Here is a 22,226-nt window from a genome sequence, read left to right on the forward strand (position 1 = left end):
AAAGTATAACCTTTAGGCTAGTTTGGGGACTAAAGCCGTGTGTGTGTGTATGTGTGTGTGTGCACGCACATGCATATTTGGTGGTGGTGGTACTGTGTTCCAAGAAAGCCTCACAGACTTGGGCAGCCCTAATACTGTAATTTCAGTCAAAGGGATAGGAAATTTCCATACCACTGAAGTTTACTTGCATCAAACTTTTAGGTTCATCTGCTATGAAAGAGAAGAGAAGTATTATTTTGTGGAATATTCAAAACGGTTGATTTTTAAAGAGTCAAAGTTTGTGATATAACATTTGCTTTTAATGATATTAGCAAATATCATTGTTATATTGATAAAAACGACTTAGTTATAGAAATCTCTTGGTACTTCCAAGTCCACCTGGGAGTAAGAAGCAAAATTCAGCAAGGCTCCAGCATTCTGGCACAAATCCTTCCTTCTCCTCCCATGGGTACCTTTGCTGGTTGTCCAGGAGATGGCAATGTTGCTTCAAGGGAATGGCTTCCACCAGGCCCAGGAAGGGAGCCTGGGGACAAAGGGGTTGAGGGCTGGGGGTACTATATGGCAGTCAGAAGTTAAAAGAGAAACAGTGAGAAAAGTCTTATTTAATGAACCTTAGGAATAATGACAAAACCCGTTTAAATAATTGTCTTCCTCAATTTCCCTTTATAGGGGCGAATGTGAACATGAAGACCAACAACCAAGATGAGGAGACGCCCTTGCACACGGCTGCCCACTTCGGCCTTTCAGAGCTGGTGGCCTTTTACGTGGAACACGGGGCCATAGTGGACAGTGTGAATGCCCACATGGAGACCCCCCTGGCCATCGCCGCCTACTGGGCCCTCCGCTTTAAGGAGCAGGAGTACAGCACAGAGCACCACCTCGTCTGCCGCATGCTGCTTGACTACAAAGCCGAAGTCAATGCCCGGGATGACGACTTTAAATCTCCACTCCACAAGGCAGCCTGGAACTGTGACCACGTGCTCATGCACATGATGCTGGAAGCTGGTGCCGAAGCCAATCTCATGGATATCAACGGCTGTGCTGCCATCCAGTACGTGCTGAAGGTCACCTCCGTGCGCCCTGCTGCCCAGCCTGAAATCTGTTACCAGCTCCTGTTGAACCATGGTGCCGCCCGAATATACCCTCCCCAGTTCCACAAGGTGAGGCTCTGCCCAGTGGTCAGGAGGTTGAGGGAGATTCAAATGGCGGCCCTGTCTGAAATCTCCAAGTAACTGAAGCTTGTTTGAGGCTTGAGTCCTGGGCTAACTACCTCTGATCCTCTTTGACCTTCCATTACATACCTAATCCTAGCTGTCTCCTCATCTCATCCTAGTCTAGGTTTGCTTGAAATTGGGTGTGACAGCTAGAATGAGAACAAGAGTAGCAAATAATTTTTTATACCTTGTGTGAACACCAATGCACTGGTGGCTTCCTGGGGGACTGAGGTAAGTCTGCCAGAAAGGTGAATAGTGTTAGACAGGCATACATTTGCCATCTTTTAAACAGAATGACTGATCTAAAGATGACTCAGTCTGCTTTGAAATTAGCTTGTAGCCATGAAAGGGCCACCCGATTTTCCAGTTTAATGAAAGCTAACATTTATTAAGTACTAAAAATTATATTTATTATATATAATAAATAAGCACACTGTTACAAGAATTTTGTATCTCTTAATTCTTACAATAATCATACAAGGTATATATTATTATTGCCCCTATTCTACAGAGGAGGAAACTGAGGCACAGTTAAGTAAATTACCTGAGCTTCCACAGTGCCAGTGCCAGGATTCAACCTTAGATATTTTGGTTCTAGCATCTATTCTTATGATATCACACTGCACAGTTTTTCTTAATAACAGTCGTAATCTCAAACAGACTCGTAGGGACCAGTTGCTAACAGTATTGATATGACTAAGACATGGGACCTATCCTCAAGAAGCTTAGAATCTAGCAGATGAGACAAACAAATAAAGGGGTAATTTTAATAGGCTGTGATAAATGATAAGGTAGAAGAATAATGAGTGCTACAGAAATATGGAAGAGAGCGAATTTTGCATAGTTTTTTTGCTGGTAATTTGGAGGCCAAAATGCATTTTATCTGAAAATAAATCAAATAGTACTATACTTAGGATTCTCCCTTACTCTAAAAATTTAACTAACAAGAAGAAGAGTTTGAAGTATACAACAGCTGACTAAGTAGGCCACAGAAAGCAAATTAACAGATGTTTTTCTGAATTCACAGCTTAAGTTCTACCTCTTACCTGGGTAAAATGTCAGGGACTCGTCTGAAGTCCTGCAGTGTGAGGCTCAGTTAGAAGAAAAGTTCTACTAGAGAATTTAAGGGTAGTTCATTCAGTCAGGACAAATTCCAGATGGACAAACCAGAGAACTTTCAAATGAAGATTTGATGGATTCAGCAATTCCTGTGATCTCAGTAAGGAATTTTCTCTTGGTTATCAGGATATTAATGGAAGATTAACTAATTCTTTTTTTTAAATTGTATGTAAAACCCAGAATGTCATGAATTTTTACAAAACTTTCTTAGAGAACTATAAATGATTAAGACGAGGAATAGAGTAAGAAGAATGTTACAATAACTGTCCTGTGTTGAGCTCTAAATAGGTTTTATACAGATTATTTCGTTTTATTTTTATAATCGACTCTGAGGTAGGCACTGGCATTATTCACATTTAAAAGGCGATTAAGCTAAAGCTAATAGTCTTAATATATTTTCATCAAGTCACACAGAGTAAGTGTCAAATTCACTCATTTGTTTATTTAACAAATATTTACTAGACACCTCCAAAGTGTCAAGCACTGTTTTATTTGCTGGAGGTAGAGCAATGAACCAAAGGCCTTCATGAAAGATACTTTCTAGTGGGAGACAGAAAACAAACAAAACAAAACCAAATAAATATACTCTGATATGTTAGGTACTATGGAGAAAAATCAGGGTAAAAAAAAAAAGAGAGAATGCCAGATTATGTGTGCTACTTTAAGTTGATTAGAAAAAATAAGGATGTGGAGGAACAAGCCATGCAAACACCTGATGGGGAGGTGTGGAGAGCATTCCAGGCCTAAGGAAAAGCAGGTGAGAGGGTCCTGAGGTAGGAGAGGGCTAAGCATGTTTGAAGGAGAGCAAGGAAGCCACAGTGGCTGAAGTGGAGTGAGCAAGGGGAAGATAAATCCAAGAGGTATATATGTGGGTTGTCTGCAGACCATATATGTGGCCTTGTAAGCTGTGGGAATGTTCTTGGTGTTTTACTCCGCATGGGAGAGGAAGTCACTGAAAGATTTTGAGTTGGGAAAAATAAAAATCTGATTTATATTCTAAAATGATCCTTTAGACTGCCTTTAAGAGAATAACTCTGAGTGGGAGCCAGCAAAGTTGTAATAATTTAGATGAGAGATGAGGGTAGCTTAGACTCACAGCGGAAATAGTGAGGGTGGTGAGAAGCACAGACTTTGGGGTCAAACTTGATTTCTGTCACTTACCTAAGAGTGTGACTAAATAAACTGCTGAAAGTTTCTGGGCCTCAGTTTCTTCCCCTGTTGAATGAGTATACCCTGAATTTATGCCTTGGCAATAATATGCAGACTGAATCCTTCCCCAGAAGGAAGTTATTCCTACTCATAGCACATCACAAATATGCTCAAAGCCCAGAGGATGGTGCCAAACATTTCTTTCCCCTTTCTCTTGGACTTCTTTCAGTCCTTGCAGAGTCTCTTTCCAGTTCCTCCCTTCAGTCTTATCCTGCATCTATAAACATCTCTATCTTTGTTTACTTCCATCTTTTTTTCTTACTTACATCTTGCTAAGGGCTGGTCATTCTTCATGATGTTACCTCTAGAAGACAAAAACATCTACCTCTGTAATACAGCTCACTTCACAAAGCATGATTTTCTGCATATTGTCGTTCAAAGACTACTTTCCTTCCAGGGAAAAGGATGGACAGGGACACAGGGCATGAAGGTGCCAGAGAAACATACTCTATCACTTTATCCATGATTAGTAATAGCCTTCTTGTAAGGTTGTTTTGAGAATTAAATGAGATAGTATTTGAGAAGTGGTTAGCACAGTGCCATGGGCATGGTAACCATTAAACAAATGATGGCTATGACTATTATTATTCTTACACATGTGTTGAGCAGGAGAATTGGTGCTCCTGGGCCTGGTTTACTATAGCGATCTTCCCAACCAGGAGCGACAGTATGTGTGTGAGTCCCTGCCCAGAGACTAAATGTTGAGTTGTATTCTGAAACTTGCTGTGGACTCCAGTAGTGGCATTCAACCCTGGTGTTTTCTTTTCTCCTCCTCTCAACATGTGCTCTTGGTCCAGCATAGGCATCTCCCCTGCTGGCTTTTCTTGATGGCTCCACCAGCCTCTAAAGTAGGCATACAATTGTGTGTTCCAACCAACTTTGTCCATGGTTAGCATTTTCTTATTCAGTTATTTTGTTCCTTTGAGTTCCTTTAGTTTGGCTGTATGCTAAAGAGATTAAGATAAGAGTTGGCTACTGGTAGATGGCTGGTATTACAAACAAACATTTTCGTTGCTACTCAACAGACTGTGTAGGAGAGCTGGACCCCTTCCAAAGGAAAAGCAAAGCAAAACTATTCAATTTACTATGTAGATGCTTCAAAGTGATTTAGAACAACTACTCCACAGTCTGACTTTCCAAAGAGAAAGTCATCTTTATGACAAGTAAGTGACTGACTCATTTATCCAGAAGATAAAGTGATTCATTCTTGTGTGGATGGGGAATTCAGTTTCCTTATTTACAAGGAACAAGGTCAGAGCTGAAGATGCTTTCTTCCAAACACAAAGCAAATCTGTAGAGGGTGTATTTCACTGAAAGCCAATGTGTAAATTACATAAGCGGGGGAAAAAAGAACTATAGGGTCTGCAATTGCTTTCCAGGGTACAAAAGGACATTTGATTTTTTTTTTCCTCCCAGCATAATTCAGAAGAAAGTGACACCCCAGGGAGCCAAGATTGGGTTTTCTTGTAGGGCAAGAAAGACATTTTTCTACAGGAGGAAAGGTAACATGAGGGTTTGGGGGAGGTGAGGATGATTTCTGCCATTGAACAATGCTGTGTATGAAGCTAGGCAGTTCTCTTTGATCATTAAGTACCTTTCTGAACACATATATATCAATATATAAGAGTGCAAGTGGCTTGAGAATGTTTCTGCTGAAGTGACTTACAGATGATGTTTGGATGAGAAGAGAGGCAGGGAGACTTACCTTGAATCTCTTTTTTAATAGATTGTGTATTAATCCATGATTTTGGGGTTGGATGATGAGGTGAGGTATCTAAATCTCTCTCCAGTAGTCACCACAGTAGAAATAGCTTTTTTTTTTGTCTAATTGTTCCTCCATGAAGGGAGAATAGAGATGCCAGAGACTCATGAAGGTGAAGCTTACTGAGCATCTTCTGTTTTCTGGGCTGGGAAGGCCAAAAGGAGGCTGTGGTTTCTCCCTTTGGGGTCCACACCAGTCTGCTGTCTCATGTTTCCTTTGTCTCATGTTTTCATGAGGAAAATGCTACTAAAATAAAACCCCCACTAATCTCTGTCCCCAACCTTCTCACTTCACTTAACAGATTGATGAGTTGGGAGGCGGAGTTGAGTTAGCTTGCTTAACCTTGGGTCTAGAGGATCTTTGAATTCTTTGTTCATTCCTGTGGCAAGCTTCCAATAATAAACTCTGTCTGGCAGGGAGAGGCCTGCAATTTGGGGGCATAAATTCAGTTTAGGGGCAGAGTGTTAGAATCTGTGTATGGCCCCTAACTAAACATATGTAATCTATTTTATCAGTAATAAAGATGACATTCTGATCTCTGATTGTCATCTTCATTTCATTTTTTAATGGGTCCTACACTAAGAAGGGAAAATTATTTATTGGGCCTCTAATACTCTGCATGCTATGACACCAAGGGTCTTAAAGATGAGGGCAGGCCAGCCCTAGCTACAACTTTTCGTTTATCCTTTATTTATCCCCCATAATCTGTTCCTTACCTGTTTCAGTCCACTCAACTCCCAGTGACTTAACCTTCTAATTCAATCTGCTAGTATTTAATCTGTCTTCATCTCTTGATCTTCACGACCCCTGTGATAACCTCACTTTGAATGCTTTCTTCATTTGGTGTCTTTTACTCTGACGTGTCTGGTTTTCTTTTGACTTTGGAGTCATGCAGACTTGAGTTTAAATCCTGACTCTACCATTTCCTAGCTAAAAGACCCAGAGGTTAAATTTTCTCAGCCTTTGGCCTTCAATCTCTGAAATGGGGATGATTATAGGACCAATCTCATAGAATTGTTGAATGGCTAAGCAAGTTAAAGTATATGAAGATTTAGCACAGTCTCTTGCACATAGTAAGTCCTCAAAAAATGGTAGCTGTTATTTTCCTTTCTTCCTCTCTCATGCCTACTAGGATTTCTGAAGCTGTAGGTAATGATCCTCTATCTTTTCCATTTATACCCATTTAGAATGTCACTGAACTTTATGGCTTTAGCCAGCACATACTTTGATGACACATAATAACTATATATCAGCCTTCTCATGGGAGCCGCTATTGTGTACATTTTTGGCTGATATGAATGGCTGGGTGCGGTGGCTCACACCTGTAATCCCAGCACTTTGGGATGCCTAGGCGGGCAGATTACTGGAGGTCAGGAGTTCAACACCAGCCTGACTAACATGGTGAAACCTCGTCTCTGCTAAAAATGCAAAAATTAGTCGGGAGTGGTGGCATGATCTGTAATTCCAGCTACTTGGGAGGTGAGGAAGGAGAATTGCTTGAACCCAGGAGGTGGAGGTTGCAGTGAGCCAAGATTGTGCCATTGCACTCCACCCTGGGCTAAAAGAGTAAAATTCTGCCTCAAAAAAAAAAAAAAAAAAAGAAAAAGAAAAAAAAAGAATGATCCTCCTCCTCATTATCTGTCCATCCCAGATTAGTATGTTCCTCATTTCTGTCAATCAGTGGCAACTCTGTTTGTCCTCTATCTCTGGCTTCCAAGTTGTATTCTTTCCTCCTCCTATCTGATTAATATTAAGCCCTAGACTTGTTCCTTCTCCCAGCTTCAGCCACCCTTCCTTCCCAGCACTAGCGCTGACCCCAGCCTAGGAGCCGGTTGGTGTACTTCCCGTCAGCCTCCCCTCCACTCTCTGCCCTTGATGCACTGGTCTCCTCTGTGCGTTGCTGATGGTGCTCAAGCAGCACTTGATGATCTTTAAGTTAGTCTTTTATTGCTTACTGACTTATATTGCTCTCTAACTCTTTGAAATTATTTGTGTTTTTTCTCTTCAACTAGGTTGTAAACTCCTTAAAGACAAAAAACAGGTCATAAATGTCCCAGAATTACTGTCATAGTACTACACCTGTGCTCAATAAAGGCTTCCTAATGGAATGGATAGGTTGAATATCACCTCTTCTTGTTAAGAGTGTATAATAGCCTCTTGTTCTCTGTCAAGTCAATCCCAAGCTCTTCAGACTGGCTTCCAGGTGTGCTGCCAGCTGGCTTCATCTTACCAGCTCTGACCCTTAGCCCTTCCCTGACTCCATCCAGGTTGGCCTCTTTACTGTCAACACACACAGACACACTCACACACACACATGCACACACTCTTACTTAGTTGGGTATTAAGATCATAGCCTTTCCGTCTGTGTTTTATCTGTGATCCCAAGACATTAGGTCTTTACCACCCTACACTGAAAAAGGCAATGCTCGACCACCTATGAGGAAGGTTGTCAAGCATCACATTTCCCTATGGAGGGAAAGTCGGTTTTATGATCTTTTGCTCAACAATAATAAGTTGAGGTTGAGATGGTCTGGGAAATTAGGAAGAAATGTCTTTGGAGAAAGTTGTTTAAGTGCAGAGGCATGCCTCTCTTCTAATGCTGAAGGATGGGCTTCCTCCTCACCTAACATGAAGTGAAAGGGGCTTTAGGAGGACCCCTTGGAGAAGTTGATTTATGTTTTCCAAAGTTTCAAGGGAAAAATGGGACTGATATGAAACTCATGATGAGAAAATTTAGAAGAGCAGGTCTGTGGCTGGAGCTGCTTGTCTGGTGGCAATGGAAAGAAAGATGATTAAACTAGGACTCAGGAGGGCCTTTTCCTGGCCACACCAAAAGTTGGTTAAGTGTATAAACATCCATCTAGTTTGATCTAAATGTTAAACCTAAATCTTTCTGTCTCCTGAAGGAAATTCTGGCCACTTTGACTCTGCTTTCGAGTATTTTTGGTTGGTCAATAAACTGTTAAGCAGAGTGTGCTAAGAGCGAACTGAATTTCATGTCGTCTTTTATTTGTTGATGAAAGGTAAAACATCAATAAGTGTGGTTTAGTACATGACACCAGTCCTCTGCAGGTATTCAACTGGGAAGATAACGAGGCTCAACTTGCATGTTACTCTGTAGTTTACTTTACCTCGTGGTCACCAGCGAATCTAAGTTGATTGATTAACATAGAATTTTTTGATAAAATATTCTGTAGAGCTGGAAGAGTTTCCCAGGCAGCTGGAAACGTATTCTGTGTCCAGTCTGTCTCAAAATTGCTTCAGTTATGTACAAAGGCAAAGTAATTCTTCGGTTCTCATCTTCTTTGTTAGTGACTCTTTTCCACTTGCTCGTGGAAGGTGAAAGAAATTGATCTGATTTTTATTAATCTGCCTATCTGCCATGGTGGCAGTGTACTGGAATACTTAAAGGCATGAGACTTCTTAAAATCATTTTAGCAATACAGGGAGCTTAATTAGTCTGTGGGTTCTGGTTTTTTTGTTGTTGTTTGTTTTTTGTTTTTTTATTCTTACAGATAGGGTCTTGCTATGATGCCCAAGATAGCTTTGAACTCTTAGGCTCAAGCAATCCTCCTGCCTCAGTCTCCCAAGTAGCTGGGATTACAGGAACATGCTACCATGCCCACTGGTCTGTGAACTCTTGATGTCTCTGTGAGCAAAAAGAATGAACCATATATGTGTATCAAGCTAATGAAACTCTGTGCTTCCTCTGCAGGTGATACAGGCCTGCCATTCTTGTCCTAAAGCAATTGAAGTTGTAGTCAATGCCTATGAACACATCAGATGGAACACAAAGTGGAGAAGAGCTATCCCCAGTGATGACCTGGAGGTAAATAATCGATTCCTTTCCTATAATTTTCACTATCGAGTACTTCCAGACTGCTCTAGAAGTACGCAAAATTCTAATAAAACGTTGGTTTTGAGAATGCCTTTATAGCCTATTCAAATGCAGTGAGACAAAGGGTTATAAAATACGAGTTTGAGAGTTAATATTTCCATCAAATATGTGGCATTAAGGAGTGTTTTGGGGAATTCCTCCATTTAAGGGCAAGTTGAATTAAGTATATAAAGGGAGCAGCTTTCCTTTCTTCTGATTAATTTAGATGAGTTAAATGATGGCATTTGGGATTACTCATATAGTATTTTTACTGGAATATTAAAGCGTTTTGTGTAGATTATTTCATTTACTTTTAAATATCGTGAAGTGACTATTAGGCAGGAAAGAGTTTTAAAAACCCTGTCTTGGGTCCTACAGAAAGCTATTGGCAGAGTCAAGTTCTCACTTGCAGACTTTCAGACTTCGCTACCTATGTATACCAGTCCTTCCCACTGAACATCCTTGGTTCTTGGTTTTAGAAGTCAAAGTCTGTCTCTAACACATGAAAGGTATCAGGCACAGGGTGCAAAGTTCACTGGGCTTGGAGGTCTGTGGCTTAGGTGTAATCTTATTCTGCTACTTATTAGCTGTGTTACTTTTTAAAGTCACCTAACTTGAGTGAGCTGCATTAATCCTTCACTTCCATTAAATATCTAAATATATGCATCACACCAAGCATATAATGTGTTTAAAATTGCTATTTTGGTTTAGATTGGTCCAGGCAGTTCACACATGCATATTTTATCTTATCTCCTGGGTTCTGAATTGTAGAGTGTTATTTCCCCTCCCCTTTCCTTGTATACCACCGCCTCACTGCTCCCATTTCAATATTGCATTTAATTTTTGCCTCACCAATAGAGACCCTAGGAAGCTGCCATTATGTGTAAAGTAGAGGTTAGTTTGATGATTTTTATTGATGTAAACTGTGGGGACTTGCTAACTTTAATTTGTCTTGCCTTCCTTTTCAGAAATACTGGGATTTTTATCACTCTCTCTTTACTGTGTGCTGTAACTCTCCAAGGACTCTCATGCATTTATCGAGATGTGCCATTAGAAGAACGTTACACAACAGATGCCATAGAGCAATTCCTTTGCTTTCCCTCCCATTGTCATTGAAAAAGTACTTGCTTTTAGAGCCAGAGGGAATTATTTATTAAGCCTTATGAGACAGCAGTTCCCAATCGTAGGTATTTAAGTGGACTTGCTGCGTAGACACAGTTTGCATAAATAAAATGGTACTTGGGTTGATTATAACACTTCAGGGATTTCAAAACACTTTACAAACACTGTCATTAATCCTAGAATATCATGGTATGGGGAAATAAACAAGAAGTAAAGTTAAGGAATTTTCAAAGACAAGGATGTATTCAGAATGCAGTGATATAACAGTAATAACTAATACGTATAGTGCTCTAAGTACCTGAAATATTTTTGTAAAACTTCTCATATCTTATCTCATCTGAAATGGGACCCAGGTTTTCTTCCAACCAATCTAATTCTGTGCCTTATCAGTAATATGTTTACATTCTCATTCTAATGGCCATATAGTAGCCTTTGCAATTGGCCTCTTAAACTTGGTGTCTTCCCCCATTACCCCTTAGCAGTAATTACTGTCGCTCGTTTTGCAAACTCCTGCCCCCCAAACCAAGCTACTCGAATTTATTTCAGTGATGAAAGCATATGAGCATAGTCAAAACAAGGAGATCTTGGAGTCAAATTAGAAATGAGAAAGAAACATCAGTCCAGTTAATAGTCAAGAATGGACATTTGAACGGACATCATTGAGCCAGAGACTGGAGATGCAAAGATGAGTCCCATGTGACTCCTGCCCTCCAGGTTCTCACCATTTAGCAGAGGATCCAGACATATACACAGCTAATTGCAATATAAAGTGACGGGGCAAGAGTACAGGTGCAGACTCATTTTTAACGCTTGTCTTTCAAAGTTGTGTTTCTGACATGAAGTGTGATTTTTCTTTTAAGCATGAAGATAAAGAGTGAAGGGGTTATGTAAAGTAGAGGGATCTCCTGCTCTTGTTAGGGTATTTTTAAGGTTTTTTCTAGAAAGTGTGTCATTTTGATATGGTTTCTTTGTTAGTATTAACACTTTCTCAGACTCCTTGAGAAAAATATTGCACACTCAATGGCTCCAGTGCATGTGGAAAGGAAGCATAGGAAAATGGGGGAAAGAAAGTGTGTGAGGGGACTTAGTTGATTACTTTGGTCTTTTTATGTAGCAGACTGACATTTCATAGCATTGTAGCTAAGAGATAAGGAGCACTTTGCTAGTGACAGTGGGCTACAAAAAGTAAATAGAGAGACTTTTCGAAAATGGTAAAAGTTTGAGAAACATGGGAAGATAAATGTGTTAGTCAGGCTAGCTAGTTAGTGGATTGCAGGAAGAGAAATGTAGGCGATTAAGCTCTGGGCTTTGTGGTTTATGAGGTCAATTTTGCTTCACTTTTTTTGTTATTGCTAATCACTTTTAGATAAGCTCATTGCCTCTTAGCATCATTTTTTAGAGGTTAAAGCAGAAGTAAATTGCAAACAAATCTGTCAGTTGTGAGCAGGTTTCTTTTATGTGTGTGGTTCTCCGTCATATTTAACTTTGGATGCTGGAGTGTTGAATAGAGATGATGTCAGATATTCCAATAGGCTATCATTTAATGTAACTGGCAATCACCTAACTGGTTAATCCCAGTTGAGACTGTGCTTCTCAACTGGGATTGTCTTACTCCCAGGGCTGTGTAGGAAAAGTCATAGGTGGATACAGTAATCTCTTTTAAGTATCAGTTTTACTCAGATATTTTGGTAGAGATATTTTGTACTAAAACAAGATCTATATTATGGAATAGAATGCTGAATTTGTATGAATTATTCATATAAATCTTGATCCTTCAAAAAATAGTTTGCTTGCAACAACTGGTATTAGAACACATCCTAGAACAGAATGAAATGATGTCTTTTGCAGCAACTTGGATGGAGCTGGAGGCCATTATTCTAAGTGAAGTAACTCAGGAATGGAAAGTGAAATACCGTATGTTCTCACTTATAAGTGTGAGCTAAGCGATGAGGATGCAAAGACATAGAGAGTGATATAATGGACTATGGGGACTTGCAAGGGGAAGCCTGAGAGTGGGGTGAGGGATAAAAGACTACATATTGGGACACTGCTCCAGTGATGGGTGCACTAAAATCTCAAAATTCACCACTAAAGAATTTATCTGTGTAACCAAAAACCACCTGGACCCCCAAAACTATTGCAATCTTAAAATAGTAGTAATTTAAAAAGTAACACAAGATCATACCCTGGAACAATTGGAGGATTACTTGCTGCCCTGCATCTTAAGGAGTATTCTAACAGAAAAACTTGCGATGCACTGACTTGGGGCAGGTAAAACTGATGCTGAGGACAAAGGAGAAGATGTTCCTCGCCGAGGGAAATGAAAACCTTTCTTATTCACCTTGCTTGTGCTTAAACACTCATGTTCATCTAGTGTAGAATACATGGCTACTTGTTTGTAATTTTTTTATTCGTGGAATTAAAGTGATTTTTCCTTAACTTTGAACTTCTATTTAGAGAACTTAAATAAAGCTCTTCTGTCTCCTTTCATCTTTGTAAGTTGTTTACTTACCAATAAGACTCTTTTCCCTAACCCAACTTTGACTTTTCAGCAATGGCACTGAAGAACTCTATACATTTCATTGCTTTTATCAACAGTTAGAAAGAAAAAGAGAATCAGGGATTGTGCCTGTAAATAAATAATGTTTTCAAAAGAAAGTAAAGGGTGACCAAAACACAAATACAGTGCAGACTCTTGCTATAAGAACAGGGTGTTTTAATAATAATAAAGAAATTGTACTGAATCATTCTCCTCTGCCTCTCACCGTATCTGTCTTCCTGGGGTTTTTCATTTTCCTTCATTCTCACTGTCCACTAAACCCTGGGCAAAGCCACAGAGGAAATTATATCCTCCTGATGCCTTTGTTACTTTCTTAGAAAACTTTCTGTAAATAGGATCTACTATCTTGAAGAAAAAACTATCTCTCTTCTGAAACTTACATGAGAGGAAGAATCTTAGATATGAGGGAAAGACCACCTATCTGGTTTTCTCTGCTTCTTAGGAACTAGACACACTTGTGTTCTATTTTTTAATCACCGAGTGTTATGTCTCTACTTCGTCCTTCCATTCTAAACCCAGTGGGTTCTGATAAAAACACAGTAGTCGAACGATGATTGTAGGGATAAGAAAAGTAACAAACCATTTGCAGTGGGTTATCAGTGTTGGAAAAGACGGCTGAGCCTTATGTTTTTATTACTTATCTGATTGTGAAGAACTTACAAAATTCTAAGTTGGTACACTTTCAAAACTTTTACAAATGAATTCAACTACTCACTCATTTTCTTTGAAACACAAACACCGCAGCTAGTATCTGGAAGGAATTCCTGTTACTTTCTTTAGGAGGATAAAGTAGATGCATTACAGTTAGACGTTCAGAGGTTTGGCTCCAATGCTATCTGTCTGGGTCCCCTCTTTATCTGACTCATAGTATATGGAAAATGACACACCTGCTCTATGCCTGGGTTTTCTCATTTGTAAAATGAGAATAGTCATGGTGCCTACTTCATAGGACTTTTGTAGGATTGTTTTGAAGGTTAAGTTAATTAACAGATTAAAGCATGTAGAGCAGACCATGACACTCAGTAGCATTTTATTACTACTCATGTCCTTGTTTTTGTCGTAATCATTATGTTGTACAGATAGACTCCCACCAGTGGAGTAGTATATCCTTAGAGTGAAGCTGTAGCTGCAGGTGATACATTGTAGATTTCTATTCACTTTGGGAACTGTTGGGTGAGCTTGTACTGTGTCAGGACTTTGAGGACAGCTGGGAATCCATGGGGGAACAAGACAAAACAGGTCCCTGACCTTCTTGGGCTTTTTTGAGGTAGGGAGTAGGGATAGAAATTCTCCACTGAGTGGAGGATTAGTAAACATGCCAACCAATTAATTTTTGAATCTTCGTATTTTTGTAAGTAGTAACATAGATGCAATGATCTATTTTACTATGGAAAAATTTAGTCACCTGAAAATTTATCACGTACAGAACTGATTTCTCAGTTGTTTCCATCTTTAATGGGGGAAAGAGAAGGAGGAGATGAATTTTGTAGCGGGACATAGATTAGCAATGAGATTCATAGCAGGGAGGGTCATTGGTCATCAGAATGAATGAACAGAAGGTAGAATAATTTCATTCATTTATTTTTTCAAATGCAAGAATTTATTCTCTTAGCTGGGTGTGGAGGCACACGCCTGTAGTTCCAGTTCCTCCAGAGGCTGAGGCAGGAAAATCACTTGAGCCCACGAGTTCAAGTTTGCATTGACCTGTGATTAGACCACTGTATTCCAACCTGGGCAACAGAGCGAGACCTTGACTGTAAAGAAAAAATTTTAAAAAAGGACCTTATTCAGTATTACTACCTGTGTAGTTCTCTGATAAATGTGGGAAGAAGAAGGAGTGTTGTTACCAAGTCACTTTAAGGTTCATTTTTAGTAGCTCAAGGTTTTGGTTTATTTGCTTTTATTTAGAAATAAGGATAAAAACTACACAGTTTTTTAAAAAAATTAGATGCTATCTAACCAAGCCATTTGGTTGATCAGAAAGGATTTTCAAAACCTTCATTTCAGTGATAAGTTGCTTTGTTCATGTTTGATCATATCTGCCATCAGTGAAAAACAATGTATGCAAAAGCATCCCCCAAAAGTGGCTTGTTGTTGTTATTGTTTGTTTGTTTCTTTGTCTTGAGACAGAGTCTCTCTCTGTTGCCCAGGCTGGAGTGCCATGGCATGATCTCTGCTTATTGCAATCTCTATCTCCTGGGTTCAAGCGATTCTCCTGCCTCAGCCTCCCGAGTAGCTGGGACTACAGGCGCCCACCACCATGCCTGGCTAATTTTTGTATTTTTAGTAGAGGTGGGGTTTCACCATGTTGGCCAGGCTGGTCTCGAACTCCTGGCCTCAAACGATCCACCCATCTTGGCCTCCCAAAGTGCTGGGATTACAGGCGTGAGCCACTGCGCCTGGCCAGCAGTTATTGTTGTTGTTGTTGTTGTTTTTCTTTTTAAAAAAGCTACACTAAGTGGTTTAAGTGAGATTTCATTTCTTCTTTACTAATTGTTTTTCTGTTTTCTCAGACAGAGGTATGCCTCTATGATATTGGATAGCCACTATGTAAATATATGCTGAATCCAGTTATGGAAATAAAATAGCCACCCTGTATTTCTTAAAGACAGCCTGGATTAGTTTTCAGTGCTTACTAAGCAGGGAAAAATGGACAAAACAGAGCTATCATGCTGGGATGTGTAAGGCAGCCTCAGATGTAGAAGGTAGGTACTGAGGTCCTTCTCAAGATCCAGGAGCCTAGACACCTGCTGATAGGCACAAGGGCAAATATTCACTCCTTGTCCCGTTCCAGATGTAGTGGAAGCTGAAAGTCAGTATTTGACTGACAAATGGTGGGAACCAATATAGATTGCAATTAATTTGATTCAGGAAGCAAGACATACAAAATGAGCTGCCCATTCTCTAAACAAGGATCCTCTCTCTACCCTGCTCTGGGTCTTGGCAGAATGACTTTCACAGACTGTATCAACTAACTCCCTGTCGCCTGGCTTCCTAGAGGGTTCAGTCCATGGGAAGATAAGCAGAAGATTGGGGCCCTTCCTGGCTCCCTCCCTGCTTGGTCACTACTTGCTGGTGGATGAATTCCTTTACCAAGACCACACCTCCTGTCAGCAGCCACTCTTAAACTCCTATTCTCCCTGGGTTATAGTAGCTGCTTCCTCAACTTGCTTTCTCAGACCCAGGGGTAGTCACAGCTTCCACTGAGTTGCCTGCGCCCCTGTCCGGGTGCTTCCTCATTCCTTGCTTGCTTCCTCTAAGCTACCTACACTTCCACAGATAGCCCTTGATTAGATTCTCTTCAGTCTCCCCTATTGTGTCCTCCATTTCCGCTAAGGATCTGACTGATGCACACACAAAAAGCACTGTAACAAGTCAACAAGTCCGTGACAGCCTGGGCGGTGGTCGGAATGGTAAGTTCTATTGGATTTGAGGGCAGATAGAAGCCACTATGGACCAGGGAAGGCAGGTGGACTTGATATGTGGCCTGAAGAGGGGTGGGGTTTAGGTAATAGTTTGGGTAACAGTAAGGCCCTGGGGTTTGGAGGGGAATTTAAAAGTGAGTATCCCTGACAAAGGGTGAGAGCTAGAGTATACACTGAGTTTTCACCACTGTCAGTTAGAGTAAATTGATGCACGTAGATGAACATTTGTTGTGTGTGGGAAGCAGAGGATGAGGTTGGAAGAACTGAGTGGGATGAAATCATGAAATGTCTCAAAGAGTGGGGAAGCACCATGGGGAATCAATGAATATTATTATCATCATAATTGTACTTTTTCCAACCTATCATTTTTACAGCAGTAACAATTATGATACAACCGTGTAACATTTACAGGGTATTCATCGTTTTCAGAGCATCTTCATGATGTTTAAGACCAGATAATTGCCTTTATCATTACTCTTTTCTTCCATGCCACCCCCAAATACAATTCTGATCCTTTAGATCCGAAAAAAAAATATGTAAAAATAACACTAATTAACCCTCCCTTCTCATGTAAAACACTCCAATCATATGGAATAATTTATTCTGGAGCAAAAAAGGGGACGATAGCCTTACTTTTTCTTTTTATCAAAAGCTAAAGATTTTTAAAATTGCATTTAAAAAAAGAAGGAAATGTTTCTTCCAGGGCATCAGGAAATGACAGAACAGAGCACAAATTGGAGGTCTAGGACTGCTTATACTTTTCAACATGGCAGTGTTCAAGTGCTGAATTATTCACTGAAGCCCTGATGTCATTACAGTCCTTCAAGGACCCCAGGACTCCAAATACTGCTGAAGTCAGATGGACAACAAAAGGTCTCAGGATGATCCATCGAGGAAAACACAGGCAACAGCAAATTGTTCCTAAGCAACGTCTGGTTAATTCTATACAAAAATACAAAGAAACTGAAAACTGTTTACTCCAATTAGCACTGCAGTGTGGCACAAAGAAAAATATATGGACTTTGCAATTCAATGGTTGAGTTTTAATCTTGATTGTTCCATTTAATATCTGTGTGAACTTGGGTCAGTTTCTTAACTCAAGTGTCAATTTCTTTATTTAGGTAATGGTGATTAACTACTTGACATTCAGGACTCTTTGGGGGAATTTATTTATTTTTATTTATTTTATTTTATTTGTTTGAGATGGGGTCTCACTCTGTTGCTTAGGCTGGAGTGCAGTGGCACGATCTCGGCTCACTGCAACCTCTGTCTCCCCGGTTCAAGGGAGTCTGTCATCTCAGCCTCCCAAGTAGCTGGGATTACAGGTGCATGTCATCATGCCCAACTAATTTTCCTATTTTTTTGGTAAACGGGGGGCTTCACTACGCTGAGCAGGCTGGTCTCAAACTCCTGTGATCCACCTGTCTTGGCCTCCCAAAGTGCTGGGATTACAGGCATGAGTCACTGTGCCCAGCCAGATATGGCAGAGTTTCTAAGACATTTATGTGGACAGGCCAAATACCCAGCGTTTTGTTTTTGTTTTGTTTTGTTTTTTCTGTTTATTGTATTTTAACTGCAGTGATTTTCCTGTGGTACAGACTCACTCTGAAACAAACTGTCCCAAGCTGTTTTGTTAAGGGTGCATTGCTCCTGGCAGTTTGGCCTGAAGGAGGCGCTGTAGGAGAATTTTCTCCCTGTCGTGAATCACAGCCATGGAATTACAGACAGCTTTCATTTCTAAAGGCCATCTTGAAGAAAATTAAACCCAAAAGATCAAGAAAGGTAAATAGGCATTCTATGGCACTTTTCTTTAATCTCCTGCTTACAGTTTCAAAGAATTTTGCTCTTCCCTTCATTGGAAGGAGATCTGGGTATCAGGAAATGATTTTGGAACCATAGGTTTCTGTCCTGTGGTTACATAATCTAGAAGGAAAAAAACAACATTGCAGTTAGTTTCTCTCTGTGTAGCACTGAAATCGACAATTTCATTAGTAATTCCATTCATTCAATTTCCCTTCTTTCTTTCTTTCTTCCTCCCTGTTTTTCTTTCTCTCTCTTTCACATTCTCTCCTTTTCTCCCTTCCCTTATTGTTTCTTGTCCTCATTCCCGGGTGTGGTTTTGTTTTTGTTTTTGTTTTGCCTCTTCGTGGCTAGGATCTCAGTGTGAGCATGTACTTACGTAGAGTACATGTTGATATATTCTTGGGTACTGTCAACAACTGACGAGAATAGCGTTTGTTGTCTTTCTAGCAATAGATTACAGGTGAGAGATCAGGACCAAGCTAGGATCAAAAATTACCAAAGAGACAGGAGAAAAGCCTCCAAAATGAGACATGCATGTTTCTGCCCATCCCAGGCAATGCCAGAGAAGCCTAATCATGCTCTCTGGGTTACAGGTGTCCAATGCACTTTTGCGCATAGTCAGACATATCCACCAGTATGGTCACAGAGTTACTCTCTTCTGGAAAATCATAAAAGAATTAATTATTGAGATAATATGGCTGAATAGGTAACCATACAGACTAATGCATAGAATCAGACACGCCAGAGTTGGAATTCCTCCCTGCCACTTAATATTTTCTGAGGCCCAGTTAGCACCTTTGTAACTAGGAGCAATAATTGTTAGTACAATGTCAGGCAGCTGGTTAACTTTTAATAAATTGTAATTATTATTATAGTCCCACCCTGCTTGAGTTCTAGATTTCTGTAAGTGACTGACTTGTAGACCCTGCACATTCCAGAAATGGTTAGACACACATGTCTAACAAAAATATGTGAGCGTATGAATAGTTATTCAGTGATATTCCAGTTGCAGCCCACTGAAGGAAATCTGCCCATTTGTAGACATGGGACGCATCTAAACAAATTAGTACAGGCCCTCTTTCAATGTGTGGATATTTGATTTGGTCTCCAATAATTCTTAAATATTGTTTTTTCTGCACTGGAGCAAGGTTGACTCACTCAACATATGCTGTGTCTGTATCTTATTTAGATATATGTGATATATGTGGTGCTTGAATTTGAGCGCTTCAGGGATGGCAAAAGTGGGGTGTGTTATTTTTTACACCTATGGCAGACAATAATAACCAACCAAAATATTCTCTCCTTTTGAGCCCAGACTCAGCCACAGAGTTCTTCTTAGTACAGTGTAAGGACTGTTACTTCCAATTGCTTAGAGTTGATAGGCAAGGTGAAATACATTTGTCATCCCTGGATTTCATTCTCAATCCTCTCACAGGTTCTTGATCTCGAATTATGAAAATAAAAAGCTGAATGGAATTAGACGGCAGGGTTGCTGGCACAGGATTTCACTTTTGGTTTTCTTTGGTCAGGAGAAGCATAGAATTTTGCCATTTATTCAACAAATATTTATTGAGCTGGACTCTATACCTGCTGTGGATTCAAAGGTGAATAATGGCAAAGTCTTGGCCTTCATGGGGAAACTGATGAGTCTGCACATTAAGATACCTGGGGTGCTTTCAAAAATACCACTCCAATTTCCCACGTCCCCTTTTACAAGCTTTAATAAGCTAATTAGGTTAAGTACCTCACTTATACTGTGTTGTAAATGCCTGTCTGCCAGTCTCTACCACCAGGCTGTAACTTCCTTAAAAGAAGGAACTATAATCTCTTCAGTTTTTTAAAAGGCTAAGGTAAAATTTACCAATAGTGAAATACACAACTTTAAAATGGATAATCATATGAATGTTTACAAGTGTATATACCCTTGTAATCAACACTCTAATCAAGGTAAACAATACATTTATTACCCCAGAATATCTTCATGTTTTCTTTTGTCTCTTTCTAGTAAATTCCTATCTCCCACAGGCAACCACTGTACTGTTTCTATCACCATGGCTTAGGTTTACTTGGTTTTGAACTTCGCAAAAACAGAATTATACAGCATATATTCTTATGTGTTTGGCGTCATTCTCTTAACATAATATTTTGGAGATTCATCCATATTTTGCATATATTCATAGTTTATACTTCTTTACTGTTTAATCGTGTTCTATCCTGTGAATACACCAAAATAAATATTTATTCATTCTCCTAGCAATGAAGATTTGGGTTATTTCTAGCTTAGGGTAATAGTAGATGTGAGGGGTAGTTTTGGTGTTAACTTGGCTAGGCTATGTGTATCCAGATATTTGGTCAAACATCAGTTTAGATGTTGTTGTGGAAATATTTTTTAGAAGTAATAAACATTTAAGTTAATAGATTTTGAGTAAAGCAGATCACTCTCCATAATACGGGGTTTGTTCTCATCCCATCAGTTGAATGCCTTACAAAGAAAAAGACTGAGGTCCCCTGAGAAAGTGGGAATTCTACCTCCATATTGTCTTCAGATTCATGACTGAAACATTAACTCTTCCCTGAGTCTCCAGCCTGCTTTCCCTGCAGATTTCAAACTTGTTAGTCCCTATAATCATCTGAACCAATTTCTTAACATATTTTTTCTCTCTCTTTCTATGTATATATAACCTACTGGTTCTGTTTCTTTGGAGAGCCTTGAGTAATACAATGGACAAATATGCTGTAAACATTCTTGCTCAAATCTTTTTGTGGGCATGTTTCCATTTCCCTTGGGCAAATGTCTAGAAGTGAAATTCAAGGTCAGCCACTTTACTATTACAAGAAAGTACCAAACTGTTTTCCAAAGTGATGTACATGTTTTCACTTCTACCAGCAATGTGAGAGTTTCGATTGCTGTCATTCTTGTCAATAGTTGGTGATGTAAGTCTTTTTAATTTTAGCCATTCTGATAGGTGAATAGTGATAAGTCTCTGTACTTTTCATTTGCATTTTTCTGAGGGCTAATGATGTGAAACAGTTTTTCACTTGCTTATTTGCTATTTGTGTATCTTCTTTGGTGAACTGTACATTGGAAGAGTTTGTCATTTGTTCTCTTTGTATCTCAACTACTAGCATTTAATAGTCACTCAGTGTATACTGTTTTATGAATGAATGAATGTTATATCGTCTATCAGTGATGATTCCAAAATGATTATTAAACTTTTGTGTTATTATTTTTAATGCTTATAAAGTACTCAGCAATGATGCCTAACACATAGTCAACACCCCACAGTTGGTAGCTATTAGTGCCATCCCTATTTTGACTATGAGAAAGTGAGGATTGGAAAAGTTGTGTTACTCAATCAAGGTCTAGTTACTAATTATCAAAATTGCTGCTGAAATCTGGACTTCTCAAATCTGTATTTCATGTTTTGAGTTTTTTGTTACCATTAGCTTGACTAAGTATTAGATTAAGCATTAACTGTGTTGCTTCATTCATTTTTTAACTCTTATTTGTAGCAAACCTGATATGGAAAATATAATGATGCTAATTCCTTTACATGTTTAATTTATTTAATTCTCACTATAACCCTATCATGAGGAAAATACTATTATTTTTATTTTATAGACGATTAAACTGTAATATAGACAGGTTATGCAATTGCCTAGGATCTCACAGGTAATTAGAGGTGGAAGCAGGATTCAAACTCAGTCACTTCCATACCAATACCTGTGTGTTTTGCTTTGTTTTTAAACCATTATACTATCCTGTTTCTTATGACAAAATTAATTTTGGACATGTTGATTTTGAGGGGCTTATGGGATAGCGGGATGGGGATGTCCAGTAAATCCCTGACACTTAGGAGAGAGTTACAGGAGGATGGGGATATAGAAAGAGAGTGTACTTGGTAACTACAGTGCAAGACCGTATTAAGAAAGTGGTTAAAGTGCCTGAAATATTGGAAGATGGAGGAATTTCACTAGATTCAATTCCAGAAAGTTCCATGGGAGACTCCATTTTTAAAATGGACTTAACCTTGTTCACAAGAACAGGTCAGTAATGATTAAATCTTACAGTCTATTTTTAAGAAACTGTACAATATTTTGGTTGTTGTTTGTTATTTGAATATAAGATAGGTGG

The 22,226-nt window shown here is 39.4% G+C and overlaps 1 protein-coding gene across 1 annotated transcript in view; it reads left to right on the forward strand.

The window, feature by feature from the left end:
• Window positions 1-12,791, forward strand: part of LOC105475538 (ankyrin repeat and SOCS box containing 4) — a 53,740-nt gene extending 40,949 nt beyond the window's left edge. Inside the window, exons 3-5 of the mRNA XM_011730890.3 lie at window positions 670-1,160; window positions 9,020-9,133; window positions 10,150-12,791. Of these exons, the coding sequence (XP_011729192.2) occupies window positions 670-1,160; window positions 9,020-9,133; window positions 10,150-10,338 (794 nt within the window). The 3' untranslated portion in view covers window positions 10,339-12,791. The remainder of the gene's footprint in view (window positions 1-669; window positions 1,161-9,019; window positions 9,134-10,149) is intronic.
• Window positions 12,792-22,226: the final 9,435 nt, after the last annotated feature.

Source organism: Macaca nemestrina, chromosome 4 (assembly GCF_043159975.1).
Source record: "Macaca nemestrina isolate mMacNem1 chromosome 4, mMacNem.hap1, whole genome shotgun sequence".
In the NCBI taxonomy this organism is placed as follows: Eukaryota; Metazoa; Chordata; class Mammalia; order Primates; family Cercopithecidae; genus Macaca; species Macaca nemestrina.